Source organism: Rhinoraja longicauda, chromosome 11 (genome assembly GCF_053455715.1).
Source record: "Rhinoraja longicauda isolate Sanriku21f chromosome 11, sRhiLon1.1, whole genome shotgun sequence".
Lineage (NCBI taxonomy): Eukaryota > Metazoa > Chordata > Chondrichthyes > Rajiformes > Arhynchobatidae > Rhinoraja > Rhinoraja longicauda.
The window spans coordinates 52,922,924-52,945,495 of NC_135963.1; the positions used below are offsets into that span (position 1 = coordinate 52,922,924).

The window sequence follows — 22,572 nt, forward strand, 5'->3', positions numbered from 1 at the left end:
TTATCAAATCTAAGGCCACCACTGTCCAGAGAGCTTGTAAAAATCACTAGACACTTGGACACATATATCACAGGCAGCTTCTCTATGCATGGAACCTGGCCACCTCAAATGTAACCATCAATTGTGTGCTACATTCCTAGATTTGTTTTTGCAAAGGAAATATAATTTGAATGACTAAGCTTTCCAATATTTTTAAAAATGCATAACTGCAATTTAAAACTCTATTTTTAAAATGTATACGTGCGACATAAAGCATGCCTGGTTTCCATTGTATTAAATGCAGAACTACAATTTAAAATTTGCCACGTCTCCATTGTTTAAAATACATAGCTTCATTTTAACACATGGCTCTCATTTTTTTAAACCGCCTAATTGCATTTTAATCTTGCCGCATCTCCAAATTTTCAAATGCCACATCTACAATATTTTAAAGCTTGTCACATCTCCAATTTAAAAAAATGCATAACTGCAATTTAGAACGTGTCACCTCCAGTTTTTAAATGCAAAATTGCAATTTTAAACATGCTAAGTCTCCAATGTTTCGAATGCATGATTACAAATTAAAGCTTGTCACATCTCACCATTTTTCAATCATAACTGTAATTTAAAATTTGCCACCTCCAATTTAAAAAAATGCATAATTGCAATTTAAAGCTTGCCACTTCTCCAGTGTTTTAAAATGCATGATTGTAATTTAAATGCATGATTGTAATTTAAAGCTTGCCACGTCTCCAGTGTTTTAAAATGCATGATTGTAATTTAAATGCATGATTGTAATTTAATGCTTGCCATGTCTCCAGTGTTTTAAAATGCATGAGTACAAGTCAAAACGTGAACTGGCGCCTGTAGGAAGGTATTCCCCCACGCCAGGCAGCCGAGGGGGGAAGCCCTCCTCATTGTGTGCGTGAGATGTTTGACGCTGGGCGAAAGGGAGAATAAATCAGACGGCTTCTCCGTGGAAGGATGATGCTCCCTGGGCGATGTGTCTGGGAAGGCAATGAGTGAGCAGCCCGAGGGAGGGATTTTCCTGCTGTCACTGTTGCAAGGGTGACAGCAGTGGTAAAGGGGGGGGGGCAGGCATCGATCTACTCGTGCCCGGTGTTGGGCTCGTGCTCCGGGTCGGCGTTCCATCCCCGGGTCGGCGTTCCATCCCCGGGGTTCGGCTGGGGGTTGGGAGCGGGCGCGTGGAGCGCAGCGCAGAGTGAGCGCGGCATCAGCATCAGCACCAGTATCAGCACCAGCGGCGGCGGACAGCGCCAGCATCAGCACAAGCGGCGGCGGACAGCTCCCGCTCCAGACCCCACCGCCTCCGCCACAGCACGCTGGAGGGAGAGCCGGCACAGCCGCGTTCGCCGCACACCCACCCCAGCCGCCGACGCCGACGCCGGTGGGAAGGATGGTGGACTTGAAAAACGAAGTGCCTCCTCTTCCTCCAAGGTACCGCTTTCGCGACCTCTTCCTTGGCGACCAGGGCTGGCAGGCGGATGACAGGTAGGTCTGCTTTGCTCCGCAGCCGCACGGTTTAAACAAAGATGCCAACTTGTTGTACGCGCATTGCAAAGTTTTGCTTTGGGTGAAATGCAGTTTAAAATAAAGCAGCATTTTCATATGTTGGTGCTTGCTTTGTTTGGGTTGCAAATATCTCCGCGCCGATGTGCAAATTATGGACATGAACTAGTGGAATGGTCAACAGATGGTCATAGCTTTCTCATCTCGCCGCCCGTTTACCTGGACCGTGCGAGGTGCTGCTTATTATTTAATGATATCTATGAAGGAAACGGAATATTATGGAAACCTAGTTTGGTGATGCAATTACGTTGGAAATTTCTGCATTCAGAAATTCTGCTTAAAGTTACAAGTTCCAGGACGCAACAAGCATAATTATCAGACTTAAAGTCAAGTATCTCTCTCTCACTTTGGAGAGCATGGTCTCACGGGTCTAACTCAAGCTATTCAGCCACACAACTGAGTTTATTTGGTTTGGAATTGACAATATGTAACATGCTTGGAAGTGAATCTGCAAACTTAAGGCAGTTCTGCTGCGGTGTGCGTTTCCACATTGGATGTAATGCAACTGATGGATTAGGGAACACTGTGTTAAGCAGGTGGAATTGATTATAACACCATTTGGATGGGTAATTGGAGAACAATTTGGAAGTAACTTTGAAAATTGGCAAATAAGAATAAGCTGCCTGGGATTTAAACAGTACAAGGAACAATAAAAAAAAAACCCTGTTTCCTCTTGACCTCCCTGCTGTAATCAACATCGCTGCCTTATAAGAACACAGCTGTTACTTTAACCAGAGGTGGTCACTGAAATTGGCAATCAATGGTTTCTATTGCCACTTGTGTCATGATGCTTTGTGAAGTAATGTAACATCCACCCTTTAGTACTTTAGCTTGCAGTAACAAAAATCAACTTGCTGTTGAAATGCCCTGTACTTTTGAATATCCTGTGGGGTGGGGGGAAATAAATTTGTTGATGTGAGTTTGAAACTCCCTAACCCCATTTCCCCTGATGTCTTTATATCCTGCTTTTTCAGAACATGAGTTTTCTTAGGAGCGCTGTCATAGACATTAGCAGAACTGCCTGTACAAGAATAACGTTTATAAACTAGTTTTAAGTGTCTCGTATAACAATAAAAACAAAATGAAATTTCATTTGGAGACATTTTTATGGAAGTGTTGAGACAAATTTTACTGACACCATGTTTCTCAATACTAAGTGGCAACTTATTTTTACTAAGTGTTGTTTATTTATTGACAATTGGGAGTGTGGAATAGCCCTTGATTTCCATGCCTAATACAAGGCATTAAAATCACGGGCTGATTGTAGGTGGCTTACTGAGATGGGGCGTTAGAAGGGCTTAAGAAACCAAATGAAACTCTAGACCTAATCGTGTCTGCATGAAAGCTTTCAGAAATTTCTAAGATGAACTAGAAAAGTACATTTATTGCTTCATTGAATTTATCTTTTGTCATTTTGTTGTAAATTTAATTAGACCTACAACTGGTCTTTTTATAACAGTTGACTGGTTGGTGTGAAGTTGCTTCATTTATGGTTTCCTTGGTCTCACACCACGGGCTATGTTGTGGAGGGAGGCAAGCTAAAGGCGAAAGTAAAATGTTAATATTTTGAACAGCTCCATCTAATACCGCAAGAAATGGCAGAGAATTATGAACGCAGTCCAGATCATCATACAAACCAACATGCCTCACATAATCAAGAGCGAGTCACACCCCGGCTATGCCCTCTCCTCCCCTCTCCCATGAGGCAAAAGGTATAGAAGCGTGAAAACGCAAAACCTCCAGATTCAGGGATAGTTTCTTCCCAGCTGTTATCAGGCAATTGACCCATTCTACGAACAAATCCTGAACTACTATCTACCTCATTGGAGACCCTCGGACTATCTTTGATTGGACTTTGATTGGCTTTATCTTGCACTAAACGTTATTCATGCTATTTCTTTTATCATGTGTCTGATCACTGTGGATGGCTCGACTGTAATCATATATTGTCTTTCTGTTCACTGGTTAGCACGCAATGAAGGCTTTTCACTGTACTTCGGCACAAGTGCCAATAAACTAAACTCAAACTTCCCTATCCCTTTACCTTTCTTATCCAATGAATGTTTTCTCTGGAGCTTTGGAGGTCGCGTGGAGACCTGATAGAAGTATGTAAAATTACGAGAGCTGTAGAGAGGGTAGACAGTCAGAACCTTTTTCTCAGGATGGAAAAATCAAATATGAGAGGGCATAGCTTTAAGGTGAGGGGGGCAAAGTTTAAAGGGGATGTGTGGGGCAACTTTTGTACATGGAGATTGGCCGGTGCCTGGAATATGCTGCCAGGGGTGGTGGTGGAGGCAGAAACAATAGACCTTTGGATAGGCACATGGATATGCAGAGATGTAAAGATATTGATTATGTGCAGGCAGTTAAGAGTTGGTCTTGACATAATGTTTGATACAGGCATTGGGCTGAAGGGCCTGTTCCGGTGCTGTACTGTTCTACATTCTAGTTTCACCCCTCGGCCTCCTGCGCTTCAAGAAATAAAGTCCTAGCTTGACCAACCTCTCCTGACAACTTGGCCTCATGTGATCATAAATATATGTATTGAATATATGTCCCTATTACTTGGAACAATTTTAATATTGTCGGTTTTCAATTTCCGACTGTTGGGACCCATGTTGAATTTGGCTTTCTGTGAAATGCCTGTATTTTTCTTTAAAAGACCAGGGGAATTAGTGCAACTAACAGTAACAGTTTTTGGGGGTGGGGGTAATACCATTTTCAACATGTTCTTTACAACTACTTATAACCCCAAGGCTTCAATAAAGTGTTGTCATAGAAATTCTACTTTACCAGAGGAGGTAGTTGATGTAGTGCAACTAACAGTAACAGTTTTGGGGGTGGGGGGTGGGGGGAAATACCTTTTTCAACATGTTCTTTACAACTACTTATAACCCCAAAGATTCAATAAAGTGTTGTCATAGAAATTCTACTTTACCAGAGGAGGTGGTTGATGCGGGTACGATAAGAACATTTCAAAGACATTTCGACAGGTACATGGATAGGAAAGGGTTAGAGGAAATGGACCAAACATGGGCAAACAGGACTAACTTAGATGGGGCACATTGGTTGGCATGGAAGAGATGGGGCAAAGGGCCTTGTGATTGTATGATGCGATATGGATGTTTGTGTAAGCTCAGTGATGTGTTGCTTTCAAAGTGGTTGATTCTTCAAAATATCCAAAAATGCATATCCGCAGGTTAAATACACGTCGCACAAATGGAGCAAGTGCAATGTGTGATCCAGTTACACGCAATCCGCTTCCATTGCATAGAACTAAAGTCCCATCGTTAAACAAAATTAAATAATTTTATACATTAACCTTGCCTGACTTGTGTTAATTGGCAATGATTATAATTTTGAATGTTGGGAAAGAGATAATCACGAGGCATCATGTTCTAGAAATTCAAAGGCTTGTCACACTTTTGCAAATCGCTGCAAACTAATTTGCCTTGTGAATTGCATTATAATCTACCGATCACAATTTGCACTTATTCACACAATGCTGGAGTAACTCAGCAGGTCAGGCAGCATCTCAGGAGAGAAGGAATGGGTGACGTTTTGGGTCGAGACCCTTCTTCAGACTGATGTCAGGGGGGCGGGACAAAGGAAGGATTTGCACTTTGCACTTTGTACGTATTTGCACTTTTGTACGTATTTGCACTTTGTACATATTGAAAGGATGCATTTGATCTCTCCGACCTATCTCCAACCTTCTCTACTCCAGCTGATTCATCTGGCAATTGGCTTCTCCTTACCTGGTGACACCTACCACTTGTCCCACCCCTTCCGCTCACCTCCTTCTGCCAGCAATCACCCCTCTACTCCATCAGACTGAAGACGAATCCTGACCCGAAACCTGGCCGTCTGCCCATGTCCAATCACAGGTGCTGCCCTCGGGTGCTGACTGTGTGGAGTTTGCATGTTCTTCCTGTGACCCCAAGAGCTTCCTCCGGGTGCTCCAGTTTCCCCTCACATCCCAAAGGTGTGCAGGCTTGCCGGTTAATCGGCCTCTGAACATTGCCCACAGTGTGTAGGGAGTGGATGAGAAAGTGAAATAACACAGAACTAGTGCGAATGGGTGATCGATGGTCAGCGTGGACTCGATGGGCCGAAGGGTCTGTTTCCGTGCTGTATCTCAAAACTCTAACGAACGAAAACAATGAAATTATTACTTGCTGCAGCTTAACAGGCTCATAAGTGCACTAACTTACCAATAATATATAATGATAAAAACTACCATAAATTAATATCCATTAATACCAGGCAATGATAATAATGTAAATCGGAAGTCTGCAGTGCATCAGAGTCCCAGACTGCAGAAGATCATTGTTGCTGAGGTCAGTGTTGTGTAGTGCTTAAGAGCCTGATGGTGGGTAGGGAAGAAGCTGTTCTTGAACCTGGTCATGGTTTTCGGGCTCCTGCACCTTCTTCCCGACGGCAGTGTCACAAAGCAATGAATCAGCTCCTGATGTTCAGATGAAGAACGTTCCGGTGAATGATGGTTCTGCAGCCCAGGGCTAAGCGGAACAAATCCTCATCGACTTTAAGATCAGGAAAACAAGAATCGGTAGATGCTGGAAAATTTTTAATGAAATTGTTACAACCATTTACCAGGTTCAACAGTGTGTATGGAAGGAGTCTGAGTAGTATGACCTCCAGGTTCAGGAACGGCTTCTTCCATACAACCATCAGGCTATTGAACACTAGAAACACCAACTAAATTCCAAACTACGGATGTTCTTGATTGCACTTAAGGACTTATGATTTTTGGTTTGTTTTGCGCTAATATTGGGGGTGTTTTTTTATTTCTGAACTTTTTTGTTGTTTGTTTATTATGTTATTTATTGAGTACTGCATTTACAGACCTGTTATGCTGCCACAAGCACAAATTTCATTGTCCCATTTTTATACCTATGGCAATTAAGCACTCTTGACTCTCTTAACTCTTGCAAAGTGGAAAATCTGAGAAAACAAGTTATTTTTCGGAACAGATGTCCTATGGATAGGACAAAGGGAATATCTCTCATGAGCTGAGGCCAGGGTTGCCCTGGTGATGCACTGTTTGATAGATCAATGAGGGTAGCCTCTCTTTAACTGCCCTCATGAATTCATCAACCAGGCAGCTTGGTAAACAAGGGGGTGGCACAGTGACACAGCAGTAGAGTTGCTGCCATACCGTGCCAGATACCCAGGTTCGATCCTGACTATGGTTGCTGCCTGTACTGAGTTTGTATGTTTTCCCTGTGACTGCGTGGGCTTTCTCTGGGTGCTCCAGTTTCCTCCCACACTCCAAAGACGCACAGGTTTGTAGGTTAATTGGCTTCAGTAAAATTGTAAATGATCTCTCGTGTGTGTGTGTGTAGAATAGTACCAGTGTTCAGGCATCACTGGTCGGCGTGGACTCGGTGGGCCGAAGGGCCCGTTTCCATGCTGTATCTCTAAACATGATCATGGGGAGACCAGAACTAGGGGGCATAGTCTTAAAATAAGAGGGGGCTCTTTTAAAACTGAGATGAGGAGAAACTTCTTCACTCAGAGGGTGGTTAGTCTGTGGAATTCGCTGCCTCAGGGAGCTGTGGAAGCAGGAACGTTAAATAAATTTAAAACGGAAATAGATTGTATTTTAATAGACAAGGGAATCAGGGGTTACGGGGAGCGGACAGGGAAGTGGACATGAGCTATTGTTAGTATAGTAAGACCCGAGTAATCTCCTGGACAAGTTTCGATCGCCTAGCTTGGGGTCGGAGAGGAATTTCCCGGATCTTTTCCCCAAATTGGCCTGGGTTTTTATCCGGTTTTTCGCCTCTCCCAGGAGATCACACGGTTCTTTTGGGTGGGAAGTAGGGCGATAGTGGGAAGGGGGTTGGGGTGGGATCAGCCATGATCGTATTGAATGGCGGAGCGGGCTCGAGGGGCCGGTTGGCCTACTCCTGCTCCTATTTTCTTGTGTTCTTGTGTTCTTGTGTTCTTGTGTAAACTAAAAATATGACCACAGCAAATATGGTTGATCCCTTTGGAGATATATATATATATATATATTTGTCTAATCCATTGTTCCACTCTGCACTACCTCAGCAACAGAAAACTAGCTTGTTTTCTCATTTTTCTCTCTTTTCCAGTTCTGATGAAAGGGTTTTCAACTTGATATGCTCTCTGTGGCTCTGCCTGACCTGGTGTGATGTGATGGGTTACCCTTGTCCAATTTATTTCACCTTTTCCCTTGAACGTTGAATGATGTCCACATTCCCCTGTGAATCGCTCCTTCATCATCTTAAACGTTCAGTGTGTGCCATTGCTTAAGTACACTGCTGCCTCTTGCCCAGGCTCCTTGGATTGCAACATACTGACCTGTAGGCCCCCACCACCATGAAGGACTAGGAGAGTTGGAACACCACTCTTTACAACCCAGCGATATGAAACAGTACCTCATGTTTCGTTTGGGCAGCTTACAACCCTGGGTTATGAACATTGATTTCTCCAATTACAAGTAACTCCAGGATTTCTTCCCCCCCCCCCCCCCCCCCACCCCCCCCCCATCGCCTATTCTAGATGTCCTACTAGTTCCACTGTTCGTATCCCTGTCATTAGCACTTCTTCCCCAGCCAACAATGGACCATTGTGGACCCCAGCCTTCCTGATGTCATCTGTTGCCGGCCCTGTTTTGTTCTGGCCCTCTCAAACTTTCGGTTTGAAGAAGGGTCCTGACCCGAAATGTCACCTATTCCTTTTCTCCAGAGATGATGCTCGACTCGCTGAGTTACTCCAGCGTTTTGTGTCTGACCACAGTTTGCATATTCCTCTTCAATTCAAAACACCATCTTATGTGGAAATATATTGCCAATCATTCCATGTGGGCATCAATCCGAGAACTAAAGATAAACACAAAATCAGAGTCGGGCACCATCTCTGGAGAAAAGGAATAGGTGACGTTTCGGATTGAGAACCTTCTTCAGACTGAGAGTCAGGGGAGAGGAAAGCTAGGGGTATGAAAAGGGACAGAACAAATCCGAGCTGGCACCGATGGCCAAGGAAAGTTGGAGCCCACAATGGTTCATTGTTTGCTGTGGAAGTGGTTATAATGAAGGGATGTGATCAGTGGAACTAGCAGAACGACTAGGGTGGGGAAAGGACAATGAGAGAGGGAATGCAGAGGTTACTTGAAATTAGAAAAGTTAATATTCATATCGAAGGTAGACACAAAATGCTGGAGTAACTCAGTGGGTCAGGCAGCATCTCGGGAGAGAAGGAATGGGTGATGTTTCAGGTCGAGACCCTTCTTCAGAGTCTGAAGAAGGGTCTCAACCTGAAACGTCACCCATTCCTTCTCTCCCGAGATGCTGCCTGACTCGCTGAGTTACTCCAGCATTTTGTGTCTACCTTCGATGTAAACCAGCATCTGCAGTTTTTTTCCTACAATTCATATTCATATGGCTGGGTTATAAGCTGCCCGAGAGCTCTCTGTCCAAGCACCGAAGGTCCTTTAACAGGAGAGCAACTTTGATGTCAGAAGGTGACTCAACACCATCTTCTTAAGGGCGTTTTTTATCCGTGTCATCACACAACTGTTTGCCAAAAGCGAGCAAATTTTAGTGCCATGTCGTTAGCCTCTGCAAGATCCTTTACAGTGCGTGTGTCATGCAGCATGTCACAGCTCAGGAGATGTTCCATAGTCTGGAGGCCCCGTCCACACTGGCAGTCTAAGGGCGATTAAGATAGGTATTAAATGCTGGCCTTACCATGGACAGCTGTATTGTGAAAACTGAATGACAAAGAAAAGAGCAGCTGGAGATAGTTGGGGCTAGGACACCGCATCTGACTAACGTTCCCACCACTGCCCTCAGGTGTGATTTATTGGCCTGGGAATAGTCAAAACCACCATCCTTTTGTGCCAGAGACACAAGGAGTTGCAGATGCTGGAATCTTGCGTTGAACACACAATGGGTCAGTCAGCATCTCTGGAGGACATGGACAGGTGAGGTTTTGGGTCGGGACCTTTCTTCAGACTGCCTTTTCCTTTTGTGCCATGGGCTCCGGTCTGCGGGGAGCTTTCCTTTGATATTTCAGCGTCACGCGAGCTCCTCGATATCACACATTGTGAAAGGCAGCTGTGTTCATGGCCAACAATCACTCTCATCTTATCTTTAGAATTCAGCTACTTTATCCAAACATTGACAAAGGCTGTTATGTGGTCTGAAAGTGGAGATTTCTAGCAGAAATCAAAATGAACCTGGTGAGTAACTCCTGTTTTATTATAGCGCTGGTACAAACCATTCCATCATTTGTTGATGGTCGATAAAAGTAGTTCAGGATCATAATTGGCTAGATTATGTTAGTTCTGCTTTCTCTGGCAACCTAGAAAAGCAAAGGCTGCCTCGCCAACAGTCTGTCTGTCCCTTCTTTGTGTATTAATAGTATGTGTTAAATGTATGTTTTTAGTGTTCTTAAGCTTGTTTTATGTGGGGTGGGGGTTGGGGGAAACTTTCTTCTAATCTCTTACCTTGACGGAGATGCGATTTTTTTTTAATTAAAAAAAATTAATTATTATTTTTTAAATATATTTTTTCTGTATCGTATCTCCGTCGCACTGCGGCCTAACATTGAGGAGTTGGCGGCCTTTGCTGGAGACCGATTTTGAGAGCTACACCACGGTCGTCTGCAGGGTTTACCATCACGGAGCTCGCGATACCTTTGCCAGGGATCGACCTCGAAGCTCCAACCATGGGTGCGTGCGGACTTAACATCACAGAGCTCGCGGTCTCTGGTCAGAGACCGTCTTTGGGAGCTCCAAGCCGCAGGAGCTTCGACCGCCCCGACGCGGTAGCTTCGACCGCCGGCTGCAGGAGCTTCGATCGCCCCGACGGATGGTTCGACTGTCCCGACCGCGGGAGAATAAAGAGGAAGAAGATGGAGTTTTTTGCCTTCCATCACAGTGAGGAATGTGGGGAATCCACTGTGGTGGATGTTTATATTAACTTTTATGTAGTATGTTTTGTTGCTTTTATTTTCGTATGGCTGTATGGTAATTCGCATATCACTGTGCGCATGACAATAAAATGACCTTTGTTTGTGATCTCCTCTGTACATCGTTCACAGCATGGTTGCTGTCTAGAAAAGCTTGACTCAAGGTATTGTTAGATCCAAAGCATAAATGTCCAGTCGTGAGCTACAATGCTGTTGGAACCCGTTGCCATACCATCACACATCTCTCGTTGAATGGCGGTGCTGGCTCGAAGGGCTGAATGGCCTACTCCTGCACCTATTGTCTATTGTCTATTGTCTATTGAAAGTGTACAGAATTAATCAGATTGTTTCCATGCAGGTGGGGACCATTGAGGGAGAGAGATGTCCCCTTTTGGCTGAGGAGGATTGCACATGTTTTAGTCATGTTATTTATACTCTGAGGTTGAATCTGCCATGACTGAGGGTTGAGATTTATCATAGTGCTGTATCCTGCTATTAACAAGCACAAATGGGGCCCTTCGGCCCACCGAGTCCGCGCCGACCAGCGATTGCCCAGCATTAACACTACCCTACACACACCAAGGACAATTTTACATTTATACTAAGCCAATTAACCTACAAACTTGTACGTCTTTGGAGTGTGGGAAGAAACCAAAGATCTCCGAGAAAACCTACGCAGGTCACTTGGAGAACGTACAAACTCCGTACAGACAAACACCCGTAATCAGGGTCTCGAACCCGGGTCTCTGGCGCTGTAAGGCAGTTGCTCTACCGCTACGCCACTGTCCCAAAGTGCTGGTGGAACTCAGCAAGTCAGGTAGCATCTGTGGAGGGAATGCACAGGCGATGATTCTGGTCAGGACCCTTCCTCAGAGTGAGATCCTTCTCTAGTCTGAAGATGGGTCCTGACATGAAATGTCACCTATTCATGTTCTCCAGTGATGCTGTCTGACCTGTTGAGTTACTCCAGCACTTTTTAAAAATAAACCAGCATCTGCAATTCCTTTCCCATTCATGTACCTGTCCAAATGTCTTTCCAAAGTGGTTATTGTACCTGGCTCAACGACCTCCTAGTGGGAAATGTACTGCCAGTACAGTCAGGTTGGGATGTCAATAACACTCTTTCCTACTTTGTACGAACAATATTGTGCCAAATTCTGTGGAAACAGAAGTTTAGACTCGAGTATTTTTAATCATTCACAAAATATTGATACCTTTATTATGACTGGCATTTTTTTTACTGATCTTGAATTGTCCCTTTCATAGGCTGGCTAATGGGATAATTTAGCGGCAGGTGAGAATCAAACCAATTTTCCAGCTTTCTTTTACCAACTCCATCAGTCAGAAGAAGGGGCCAATCCCAAAATGTTGCCTCTGCATTCCCTCCACAGATGCCGCCTGACCCGCTGAGTTCCTCCAGCACTTTGTGTTTTGCTTAAGATCCAAGATGGTGGTCTGGAGACGCACATTGACAAAACCAGGTGAGGTGAGACCTTTGCCTGAATGAGACCAATGCACCAGGTAGGATTTAATGCTGGACCAAGGAGCTGCAGATGCTGGAATCCTGAGCAAAGCACAAAGTGCTGGAAGAACTCATTGGGTCAGGCGGTATCTGTGGAGGGAAAGGACAGATGACATTTAGGGGTGTGACTCTTCTTAAGACTGATGGGGTGTGGGTTAGGACAAAGCCTGGCAAGTGATAGGTGGATACAGGTGAGGGGGGGGGGCACAGCTTGGCAAGTGATAGGTGGACACAGGTGAGTGGGGGGGGGGGGAGGTGATTAGCAGATGGGTGGATAAAGGCTGGAGATGAAAAGAAGACAAATGGGTGTCAGATAAGGAGAGTAGATAGGAGTGAAATGTGAAAGGACATTTAATGTCAATCTGGTAGTTTTATAATTACCATTATTGCCACTAGATTTCTATTCCAGATATATGTAATTAGTCACATTTAAATTCCACAGCTTGTTTATTAGATTTGAACTATTGTTTCTGGATCATTAATCCAGATTTCTGGAATACCTATTCAGTAATACAACAATTTTTTACAACATCCAACGGTATTTTATGCTGATACAGATATTAATGACTTTGTAAGAGCAGTAACTTTGCTGAACCAGTGAAAAATAACGTTCACCTTGACCAAAATAAAGCAGTTTTCATCTCTTCATTTAAAAAGCTGGGCAAGCTAGATGCAGGAAAAATGTTCCCAATGTTGGGCGAGTCCAGAACCAGGGGCCACAGTCTTAGAATAAAGGGGAGGCCATTTAAAACTGAGGTGAGAAAAAACTTTTTTACCCAGAGAGTTGTGAATTTGTGGAATTATCTGCCACAGAGGGCAGTGGAAGCCAAATCACTGGATGGATTTAAGAGAGAGTTAGATAGAGCTCTAGGGGCTAGTAGAATCAAGGGATATGGGGAAAAGGCAGGCTTCTCCAATCGGGGTATTGATTTGGGACGATCAGCCATGATCACAATGAATGGCGGTGTTGGCTCGAAGGGCCGAATGGCCTCCTCCTGCACCTATTTTCTATGTTTCTATGTTAGAAATATAAGCTGAGAAAATAATGTTGCCATTGTTTTTACTGAAGCACAGGACCCAAATCTGAAGTGGCAATTGAACATTCATTTAGGTTTGTACAAACTATATTACTGCTTGCTTTTGTATATTTAGTTTTATTACAAAAGAGTCCCTGGAGGCAAGATACTGCTCACTTTATAATCTTCCCTTCTGAAAAGAGTATTGGTGGAAAATGGAGTTGTGAAGTCATGCAGCACAGAAAAAGGCCCTTCGGCCCAACTCGTCTGTGCCGACCAAGATGCCCCATCTACATTGTCCCATTTGCCTGCGTTTGGCACAGACCCCTGTTTGATGAAAAGGTCCCGACCCACAACCAGCATTTGCATTTCTATGTGTGTCCCTCTCAACCTCTCCTATCCTATCCTATCCTATCCTATCCTATCCGTGTATCTGTCCAAATTTCTTTGAAATGTTATTATAGCACCTGCCTCAACTACCGCCTCTGGCAACTCGCTCTACACACCCACCACCCTCTGTGTGGAAAAGGTTGCCCTTCAAGTTCCTTTCTATTAAATCTTTCTATATTATGTTCTTGCATTTTCCATTTTGAGTTAGCTGGTATTAAAGTGTACTAGACCAAGTGGACCCATTGGGCCCAAACATCTCCTGCATTGGTGCAGCACACCCCCCTCCCCCCCCTCCCCCCCTCCCCCCCCTCCCCCCCCTCCCCCCCTCCCCCCCCTCCCCCCCCTCTCCCCCTCTCCCCCTCTCCCCCTCTCCCCCTCTCCCCCTCTCCCCCTCTCCCCCCTCTCCCCCTCTCCCCCTCTCCCCAACCCCTCTTAGCCTCCATCTTCCCTCCCTCCCTCCCCAGGAGATAGATTTAAACTTTAAAATGTGAATAACTTAAAAAATATAACACCGATTTCAATGAAACTTCTTCCAATAGCACCAAAGGGACGACGGTGAGTAAGGTGGGCCCAAAATTGTCGCGCTATCGTGTACCGTTTTGGCTGTAGTTCAGGAACAAACAAACAAACAAACAAACAAACAAACAAACAAACGAGAGTTTCAGTATATAGATGAAAGAAGATAACAACCAAGATATAATGTGGAGCCTCATCAGATACATTAAGGCATGCTGTTACATAGTGGTGCAGTGATGAATTAATGCTGAAATAGCTCCTGAATTTGATTATAAAAGAGCAATGTGTGGGGGTTTTTCTTGCCTTTAAGTGCAAATTATTAGATGTACCTACAAGTCTGCACCGTTTTGGGTTTACCCAGCTTATCTGCTGTGAGAGCAGATGTTTTTCAAACACTTGCTGTTATAGGCAACAGTTCAGTGGTTGTGAGCTGCCCAGCCACCACTGTGCTCACACGATAATTGAACAGACAGTTACATTCGACAATTCCACAAACACCAAACCAGAAAGGAAGAAGCAAAGTCAATTAATTGTCTATAACGTTTGTAATAAGTTCAGCATGAACACTTGATTGGCGTGGAAGATGAAAATTATAAATACGGTAAAGATTTTATTTTTTAAATCCTTTGTTTAGAGTTTAGAGATAAAGCATAGAAACGGGCCCACCCTTTGGCCCGTCAAGTCCGTGCCAACCATTGATCACCCGTACACCAGTTCCATGTTATCCCAGTTTCGCATCCTACAACACTAGGGAGCAATTTACAGAAACCAATTAACCTACAAACTTGCAGGTCTTTGGAATGTGGAAGGAAACCGGAGCACCCGGAGAAAACCCACGCAGTCACTGGGAGAACGTGCAATCTCCATGTGGAAAGCACCCGGGTCTCTGGCGCTGTGCTCTACTGCTGTGCCACTGTGCTGCATTCAATTATTCACACGGGCAAATGACATTACATGTCTTTAGGAAGTTTGCGTGATACAGTTACTGCTCAGCAAGCTAGTTTTTCAGCTGGATACAAGAAACTGGATTCAGGATTCAGGATTCAGGATATCTTTATTTGTCATTCAAAAAACAAGTCTTTTGGACGAGATTTCGTCACCCACAGTCCAACAATAAGAGCAATAAAATAAGCGAATTACACAACGCCAACCAACACAAAACACAAAAAAAAGAAACATCCATCACAGTGAGTCTCCTCCAGTCACCTCCTCACTGTGATGGAAGGCCAGAATGTCTTTTCTTTTCCCCGGCCGTCTTCTCCCACGGTCAGGCTGTTGTAGTTGCCACGTTCCAGGCCTCAGCGGACGGTGAAAGGTCCGCAGCGGGCCGACCCAAGCCCCCGCGATCCGGGGCGGGCGAACACGCTGCCGCTGCCGGAGCTCCCGATGTCGGCATCCATGCAGCCCGAGCCGAAGCCTCCGAAGGCGAGTCGCAGCCGCTCCCGCAGCCTCCGAGGACGGCCGGCTCCGCTGATGGTGAGTCCGGTCCGCGGGCTCTGCGAACCAGAGCCCTGGAGGCTGCCAGCTCCAGGAGTTGGGCCGATGGTAGGCCGCAGCAGGAACGGAGACACCACCCAGATGTTGGTTTCCCAAAAAAGGCCCAAAGGGGATCAGACAGATTTTCTGGAGAACGTGGATTGGTGACATTTCGGGTCTGGATCCTTTAGCAGTCCGACCCAAAACATAACCTATCCATACTCTCTATAAATGTGGCCTGGCACACTGAGTCACTCCAGCATTGTGTGCCCAATAAGTGTTTTAGTGTCATGTGTCCCAAAATGGAGCAATGAAACTCTTACTTGCAGCAACAATGCAATGGTTTTGCAATCACAGAATTCCATAGATAATATAGTTGTGGCAGATTATCTGTCCAGGGACTCATTCAAATTTCCTTTTCACAACTTGTGGCATCTTCAGAATAATTTACAATGGGACCAATTTGTAAATAGCTTACAGTTTGATGCATCAAAGCAGTTTTGTGTATTTTTTCCCCCCTGGTTTTCTTTTAGAGATGCGTTGAATTTCTGACTGCAACTCCTGAATTTTCACGTTAAACTACACAAGGGTAAAGTTTTGAAGGTTTAGTTTTGTTCAGTTTAGTTTATTGTCATGCGCACTGAGGTAGAGTGAAAAGCTTTTTGTTGTGTGTTAGCCGGTCAGCGGAAAGTCTCTACGTGATTACAATCGAGCTGTCCGCAGTATTCAGATGCAGGTTAAAGAAAGTCCGAGGGTCACCACTGAGGTACATGGAAGATCAGGACCGCTCTCTAGTTGGTGAGAGGATGGTTCACTTGGTTGATAACAGCTGGGAAGAAATTGTCCCTGAATCAGGAGGTGTGTGTTTTCACACTTCTATACCTCTTGCCTGATGGGAGAGGGGAGAAGAGGGAGTGGCCGGTGTGTGACTCATCCTTGATTATGCTGGTGGCCTTGCCGAGGCAGTGTGATGTGCAGATGGAGGCAATGGAATTGAGGTTGGATTGCACAATGGTCTGGGCTGCGCCCACAATTCTTTGCAATTTGTTGCGGTCTTGGATAGAGGTGTGCGTTTTCACACTTCTGTACCTCTTGCCTGATGGGAGAGGGGGGACGAGGGAGTGACTGGGGTGAGAACGGCCCTTGGTTATGCTGGTGATCTTGTCGAGGCATGGCAAGGTGTTAGATGGAGTCAATGGAAGGGAGGTCGGTTTGCGTGACGGTCTGGGCTACGTCCACAACTCTGCACATTCTTGCGGCCTTGGATGGAATGTTCCCAAACCATGCCGTGATGAATCCCGATTTTAAAACGCTTTCTGCAGCGTATCTGTAGACGTTGGTGAGAGTTGTTGGGGTCATGCTGAACTTCCCAGGCCTTCTAAGGAAGTAGAGGCGTCGGTGTGCTTTCTTGACCATTGCTTCGATATCGGTGGTCCAGTACAAGTTACTGATGATATTTACTCCTCAGAACCTGGAGCGCTGGTTTCACGGAGTAATAACCGTGAGCTGCCAGAGGAGGTAGTTGAGGCAGGCACTATAACAAAATTTAAAAGACAATCGAATGGGTACATGGATAGGAAAGGTTTAGAAGGATATGTTCCAAATGTGGGCAGATGGGACTAGAGTTATGAAGGTCTTCTTGGACCACTGCTCTCCTGGTGAAGATGCTCTGACAATGCTGCAGGTTTGTAAGATGGCCATTTGGCTGAAGGGCCTGCTTCTGTGCTGTATGACTCTGTGACCAAGCGTTCATAGCTATGTGAGAGAGAGAATTTTGAAAGCGGATAACCATCTGGATAAAGAAACTGCTTTTGCCAGTCCTAAATAGCTTGCCCGTTATCTTGAGATCATGCCGCCAACATCTATCCTGTCTAGCTAAAGGAGACAGACTTTTCCATCAGCAATCACCCCATACGCTAGCACAATCCTACACACTAGGAACAATTTACAGAGGGCCAATCAACTTACAAACCCGCATGTCTTTGAGATGTGGGAGGAAACTGGTGGACCTGGAGAAACTGGATTCCCACGTGGTCCTAGGGAGAATGTACAAGCTCTGCACAGACGGCACTGGAGTTGGAGATGGAACCTGTACCTCTGGCGCTGTAAGGCAGCAGCTCTACCACTGCACCGCCCAGACGGAGACACAAACAGGAGATTTGTCCCTGGTCATTTGTGCTAAATGCTTCGTTTTGGGGTATCAATGCTTTCCAATTTAACATCAACTGACTGAATTCCATTGCCCGTGGCTTTGTACAGTGCGCTGGCCTGACCACACAGTACAGTGCGGAACCATCAAAGAGTGCTTTCAGTTTTTTTATATCCACCTTCTCTCAGTTACTCAGGGACTTTTGCAATTTGGCAGCCAGTAAACCATTTAATGCAGCGCAGCCCAGATTATTGCTGCCCTGGCAATGAAACATGGTTATTTCATCGTGATTATACCGCAACTTAAGTGACAGTTCAATAATTTAGCTGGGCCTGTGAAGATAAATGTGAGAGATGATGTTTAATGCGAGCAGAATTGTTGAATGGAAGTGATTTTACTGGGAAGGAAGGTTTTCATACTCAGAAATTTATACAGGCCGCACATATTTTCCATGAGACAGTGATCATGAGTTTAGAGACACAACATGGAAACGGTCCCTTCAGCCCATTAAGCCCTTGCCGACCATCGATCAACGATTCGCACTAGTTCTCTGTTATCCCATCTATTGCCTACACCCTAGGGGGAATTTGTAGAGGCCAACTACCCTACAAAACCTGCACGTCTTTTGGACGTTGGAGGAAACTGCTGCACCCGGGGGAAAAAAACCCACGTGGTTACCTACCAAGGGGGAGGGGAGGGGGGTGGGGGTGGGGGTAGGGGGGTGGGGGTGGGGGAGCTGCTGTACGTCCTCGTCGTCCACCCTGGGTAGCTCTACGGAATTGGCAAAACTTGCAGCAAAGCGTTAACTATGGTACTCTGAAGACTACCCCTTATTCTTAAACTGTGGCCCCTGGTTCTGGACTCCCCCAACATTGGGAACATGTTTCCTGCCTCTAATGTGTCCAACCCCTTAATAATCTTATACGTTTCGATAAGATCCCCTCTCATCCTTCTAAATTCCAGTGTATACAAGCCTAGTCGCTCCAGTCTTTCAACATATGACAGTCCCGCCATTCCGGGAATTAACCTAGTAAACCTAAGCTGCACGCCCTCAATAGCAAGAATATCCTTCCTCAAATTTGGAGACCAAAACTGCACACAGTACTCCAGGTTCGGTCTCACTAGGGCCCTGTACATCTGCAGAAGGACCTCTTTGCTCCTATACTCAACTCCTCTTGTTATGAAGGCCAACATTCCATTGGCTTTCTTCACTGCCTGCTGTACCTGCATGCTTCCTTTCAGTGACTGATGCACTAGGACACCCAGATCACGTTGTACGTCCCCTTTTCCTAACTTGACACCATTCAGATAATAGTTGTCCTGATTCATGTTGCCAATCAGCTTCCTGAATGAGTCACAGTGGTGGAGATGCTGCCGAGGATGAAGGTTTCTTGCTTCTGTTTCAAGAGTCAACCTCTTAAAACATAGTCTGCAGCAGCGCTTCCTAAACTGGTGAATGGTTCACCCAAGAGTGAATGAAACTAGAGGGGTGCATGAAGGGTGAATGACTTCATAATTATACACTAGGTAGAATAAGGCGAAAATGACCAAAAGACATAAGAACATTTAGTTGAGGGTGAATGAAATGTTGTGATCAAGACGCCATTCGTGCGTACACTTCCTCTTGTCCTTTGCCACCTTCCCTTAGACTTGAGCCTTTAGAGATTCAGCGCAGAAGTACCGAGTTCGCACTGTCCTGTGATTATCTCCGTACTCTAGTCCTGCCCTACACTCCAGGGATAATTTACAATTTTTACCAAAACCTATTCACCTACAAACCTATATTGGGATTTGGAGTGCAGGAGAAATCCGGATCACCGGGAGAAAACCCATGTGGTCACAGGGAGAACGTACAAACTCTGTACGGATAGCAGCCATAGTCAAGGTCGAATCCGCTGTGAGGCAGCAGCTTTACCGCTGCACCACTGTGCCACCCTTAGGTCATGTTGCATCTCCATTCTCCTCTTCCTTGTAACGTTTCACCATGTACCGCACCTTGTCACAACTTCCCGATGGGCCGCGCGGCCGGAAGGCTTCCCGACGGGGCACGGCTGTGGACTGGGAACGCGGCCGGAGGCCTTTATCGAGGTACTGCGCTGCGGTCTCGACTCCTCCCGGATCGCCGCGTAGCAGCCCAGGTCAGGGCCTCGCGGGTAGAAGACCGGGTCGGGCGAAGCAGCCGGCGGAGCCCGTGACTGGGGCCGGGGTCGGCACCGCGGAGGTGTTAAATGGGGCGTCGACAGCGGCGAGGCCTCGGCAGCGGCGGAGCCTCGCGGTGGCAGCGATGCCTTGCAGGTCGACCGACTGTCGATGAGAGCGCGGAGGACCACCGTGAGGGGGGAGGGGAAGAACAATGGGGACCTGGCGAGGGGGGACTGTTGGAGGGGGGAGGCAAAAGGAGGAGCCGGCGTGCTTTGTAACTTTGTCAGTGCCGTAGGTGGCTGGTATTTGTATACATTGTGAATGCAAGCAAAGAATCTCACTGTGCCTAGTCACATGTGACAGTAAAGTATTCCTATTCCTATTCCTACTCTCCATTGGCCCCACACTCCCCTCTTCTCTACCTCCTCGTCCCTCAGTGGGGTTGTCCTCTGGTAACTGTCCAGTTCTGTACTCCAGAGGAGTGGAAGAAAGCAACGAATGTACGGCAGAGATATTGAGGCCATACATAGAAGAGATTGAACTGCATGGGCCCCGACCCGAAACATCACTTATCCATGTTCTCCAGAAATACTACCTGACCTGTTGAGCCACTTTAGCTCATAGAAAGATAAAATCATTCCTCACAAATTTAAGTTACTTACCATTCTGGAAAATATGCAAATTTTCTTTCATAGAAACGTAGAAACATAGAAAATAGGTGCAGGAGTAGGCCATTCGGCCCTTCGAGCCTGCACCGCCATTCAATATGGTCATGGCTGATCATCCAACTCAGTATCCTGTACCTGCCTTCTCTCCATACCCCCTGATCCCTTTAGCCACAAGGGCCACATCTAACTCCCTCTTAAATATAGCCAATGAACTGGCCTCAACTACCTTCTGTGGCTGAGAATTCCACAGATTCACCACTCTCATTCTGTTATGAGCATGGTTTTGGAAAAATCAGTCTATCATAAGTTGTATCGTTTGTTAAGTTTTAGTTTTAAAAAAATGTAAGACATAGGAGCAGACTTAGGCCTTTCAGCCCATCTAGTCTGCTCTGCCATTCAGTCATGGCTGATCTATCTTTCCCTCTCAACCCCATTCTCCTGCCTTCTCCCCATAACCTTTCACGCCCTTACTCGTCAAGAACCTATCAACCTCTGCTTTAAAATTACCAATGTCTTGGCCTCCACAGCCGTCAGTGCCAATGAATTCCAGATTTATTCTTCACCTCTGGCTGAAGAAGTTCCTCCTTATCTCCTTTCCCCTATTTCTCTTTAACGTTTAATAGTAAATTAAAGTTCTGCAGCTAGCTGGGGACATTTGGGAACGGAGTGAACAACTTTAAATTTGCTGTAGATTTGCTGTCTCTGCCTCCGTTGTTACTTAGCGAATATATAGTTGGCTTATTATGACACATTGGCTATTCCTTAACTGCTTTCTAATTCTCTATCCTTTATCACAATTATCCCCAATGTAACTCAAAGCATCAGCCATACAAACAAATGATTACGGTGAAGGGAGATATAAGTGTGGAGGTAAGTGGAGTCAGATACATTATGTCTCCTACATAATTGTTTAAGCAGCGGTCTACTGATAATGCAGTTTGGGAAATTTGCTCATCACTCAAGTATTTTTATTTCTTGCATTGGTGTTAGAACGAGAGGCTAGAGTCACTATTTCAGGGAATTAACTAAAGTATTACCTGGAGACACAAGGAACTGCAGATGCTGCTTCACAAAACAACAGTCACAGAGTTGCACTGTGGCAGCGATAGAGTTGCTGCCTTGCAGCGCGAGAGTCCCAGGTTCGATCCTGACCACGGGTGCTGTCTGTGTGGAGTTTGTACATTCTACCTGTGACCGCCTGGGTTTTCTCTGGGTGCTCCGGTTTCCTCCCACACTCCAAAGACGTACAGATTTGTAGGTTGTAATTTGTCCCTAGTTTCTAAGATAGTGCTCGTGTATGGGGTGATCACTGGTTGGCATGGACTCGATGGGCCGAAGGACCTGTTTTCATGCTGCATCTCTAAAGTCTAAAGAGTGCTGGAGTAATTCAGCGGGTCAGGCAGCACCTCTGGGGAACAGGGATAAGTGATGTATCGGGTCGTGACCCTTCTCTCTTCCCTCCCTCTCACCTGAAGAAGGGTCCCAACCTGTAACATCACCAATCCATGTTCTCCAGAGATGCTGCCTGACCCGCTGAGTTTCTCCAGCACTTTGTGTCCATTACAGTAATATCTGTTTAGATAGCATGCAAAAGAAAGCTTTTCACTGTACCTCAGTACACGTGAAAATAATAAAGCTAAACCTAAATCCAAATTACATTCTTCAGGTGAACTTTAATTTACGGTTTAACGTTAAGGATTCTAATAGGGAAATGGAGATGAGGAGGAGTTTCTGTAGTCAGAGGGTGGTGAATCTGTGGAACTCATTGCTGCAGACGGCCGTGGAGGCCAAGTCATTTGGTTATTTCTAAAGTGTAGATTGACAGGTACTTGATTAATGGTGGATCTGAGTTTTCCACTGATAATTCCAAGGCATGCTTTGTCTGGGGCATGTGATCTTGGTACAACATCGAGTCAGAGGCTATTTGGCACAAGATGTCCTCCTTCCAGGTCTACTAAGCTTTTCCATTGAGCTGCAGTATACAGATCATGCTTGCAGTTATGCACACGCAAAGATGGGCCTTGCGTAGAATACCTGGCCTTGTACACAAGACTCCTCCCTCGTTTGCCCCATCTGCACAATGAAGATCTCTGTTGAAACAAAGGTCACTTTCTGTATATTGGGAGCAAGTTCTCAATGGGAGCAGATATTGTTGATGAT

At 45.6% G+C, this 22,572-nt stretch overlaps 1 protein-coding gene across 1 annotated transcript in view; it reads left to right on the forward strand.

The window, feature by feature from the left end:
- The first annotated feature begins 1,396 nt into the window (after positions 1 to 1,396).
- The window catches only part of LOC144597930 (potassium channel subfamily T member 2-like), a 475,868-nt gene continuing 454,692 nt past the window's right edge, over positions 1,397 to 22,572 (forward strand). The window contains exon 1 of the mRNA XM_078407745.1: positions 1,397 to 1,491. Coding sequence (XP_078263871.1) covers positions 1,397 to 1,491 — 95 coding nt within the window. The remainder of the gene's footprint in view (positions 1,492 to 22,572) is intronic.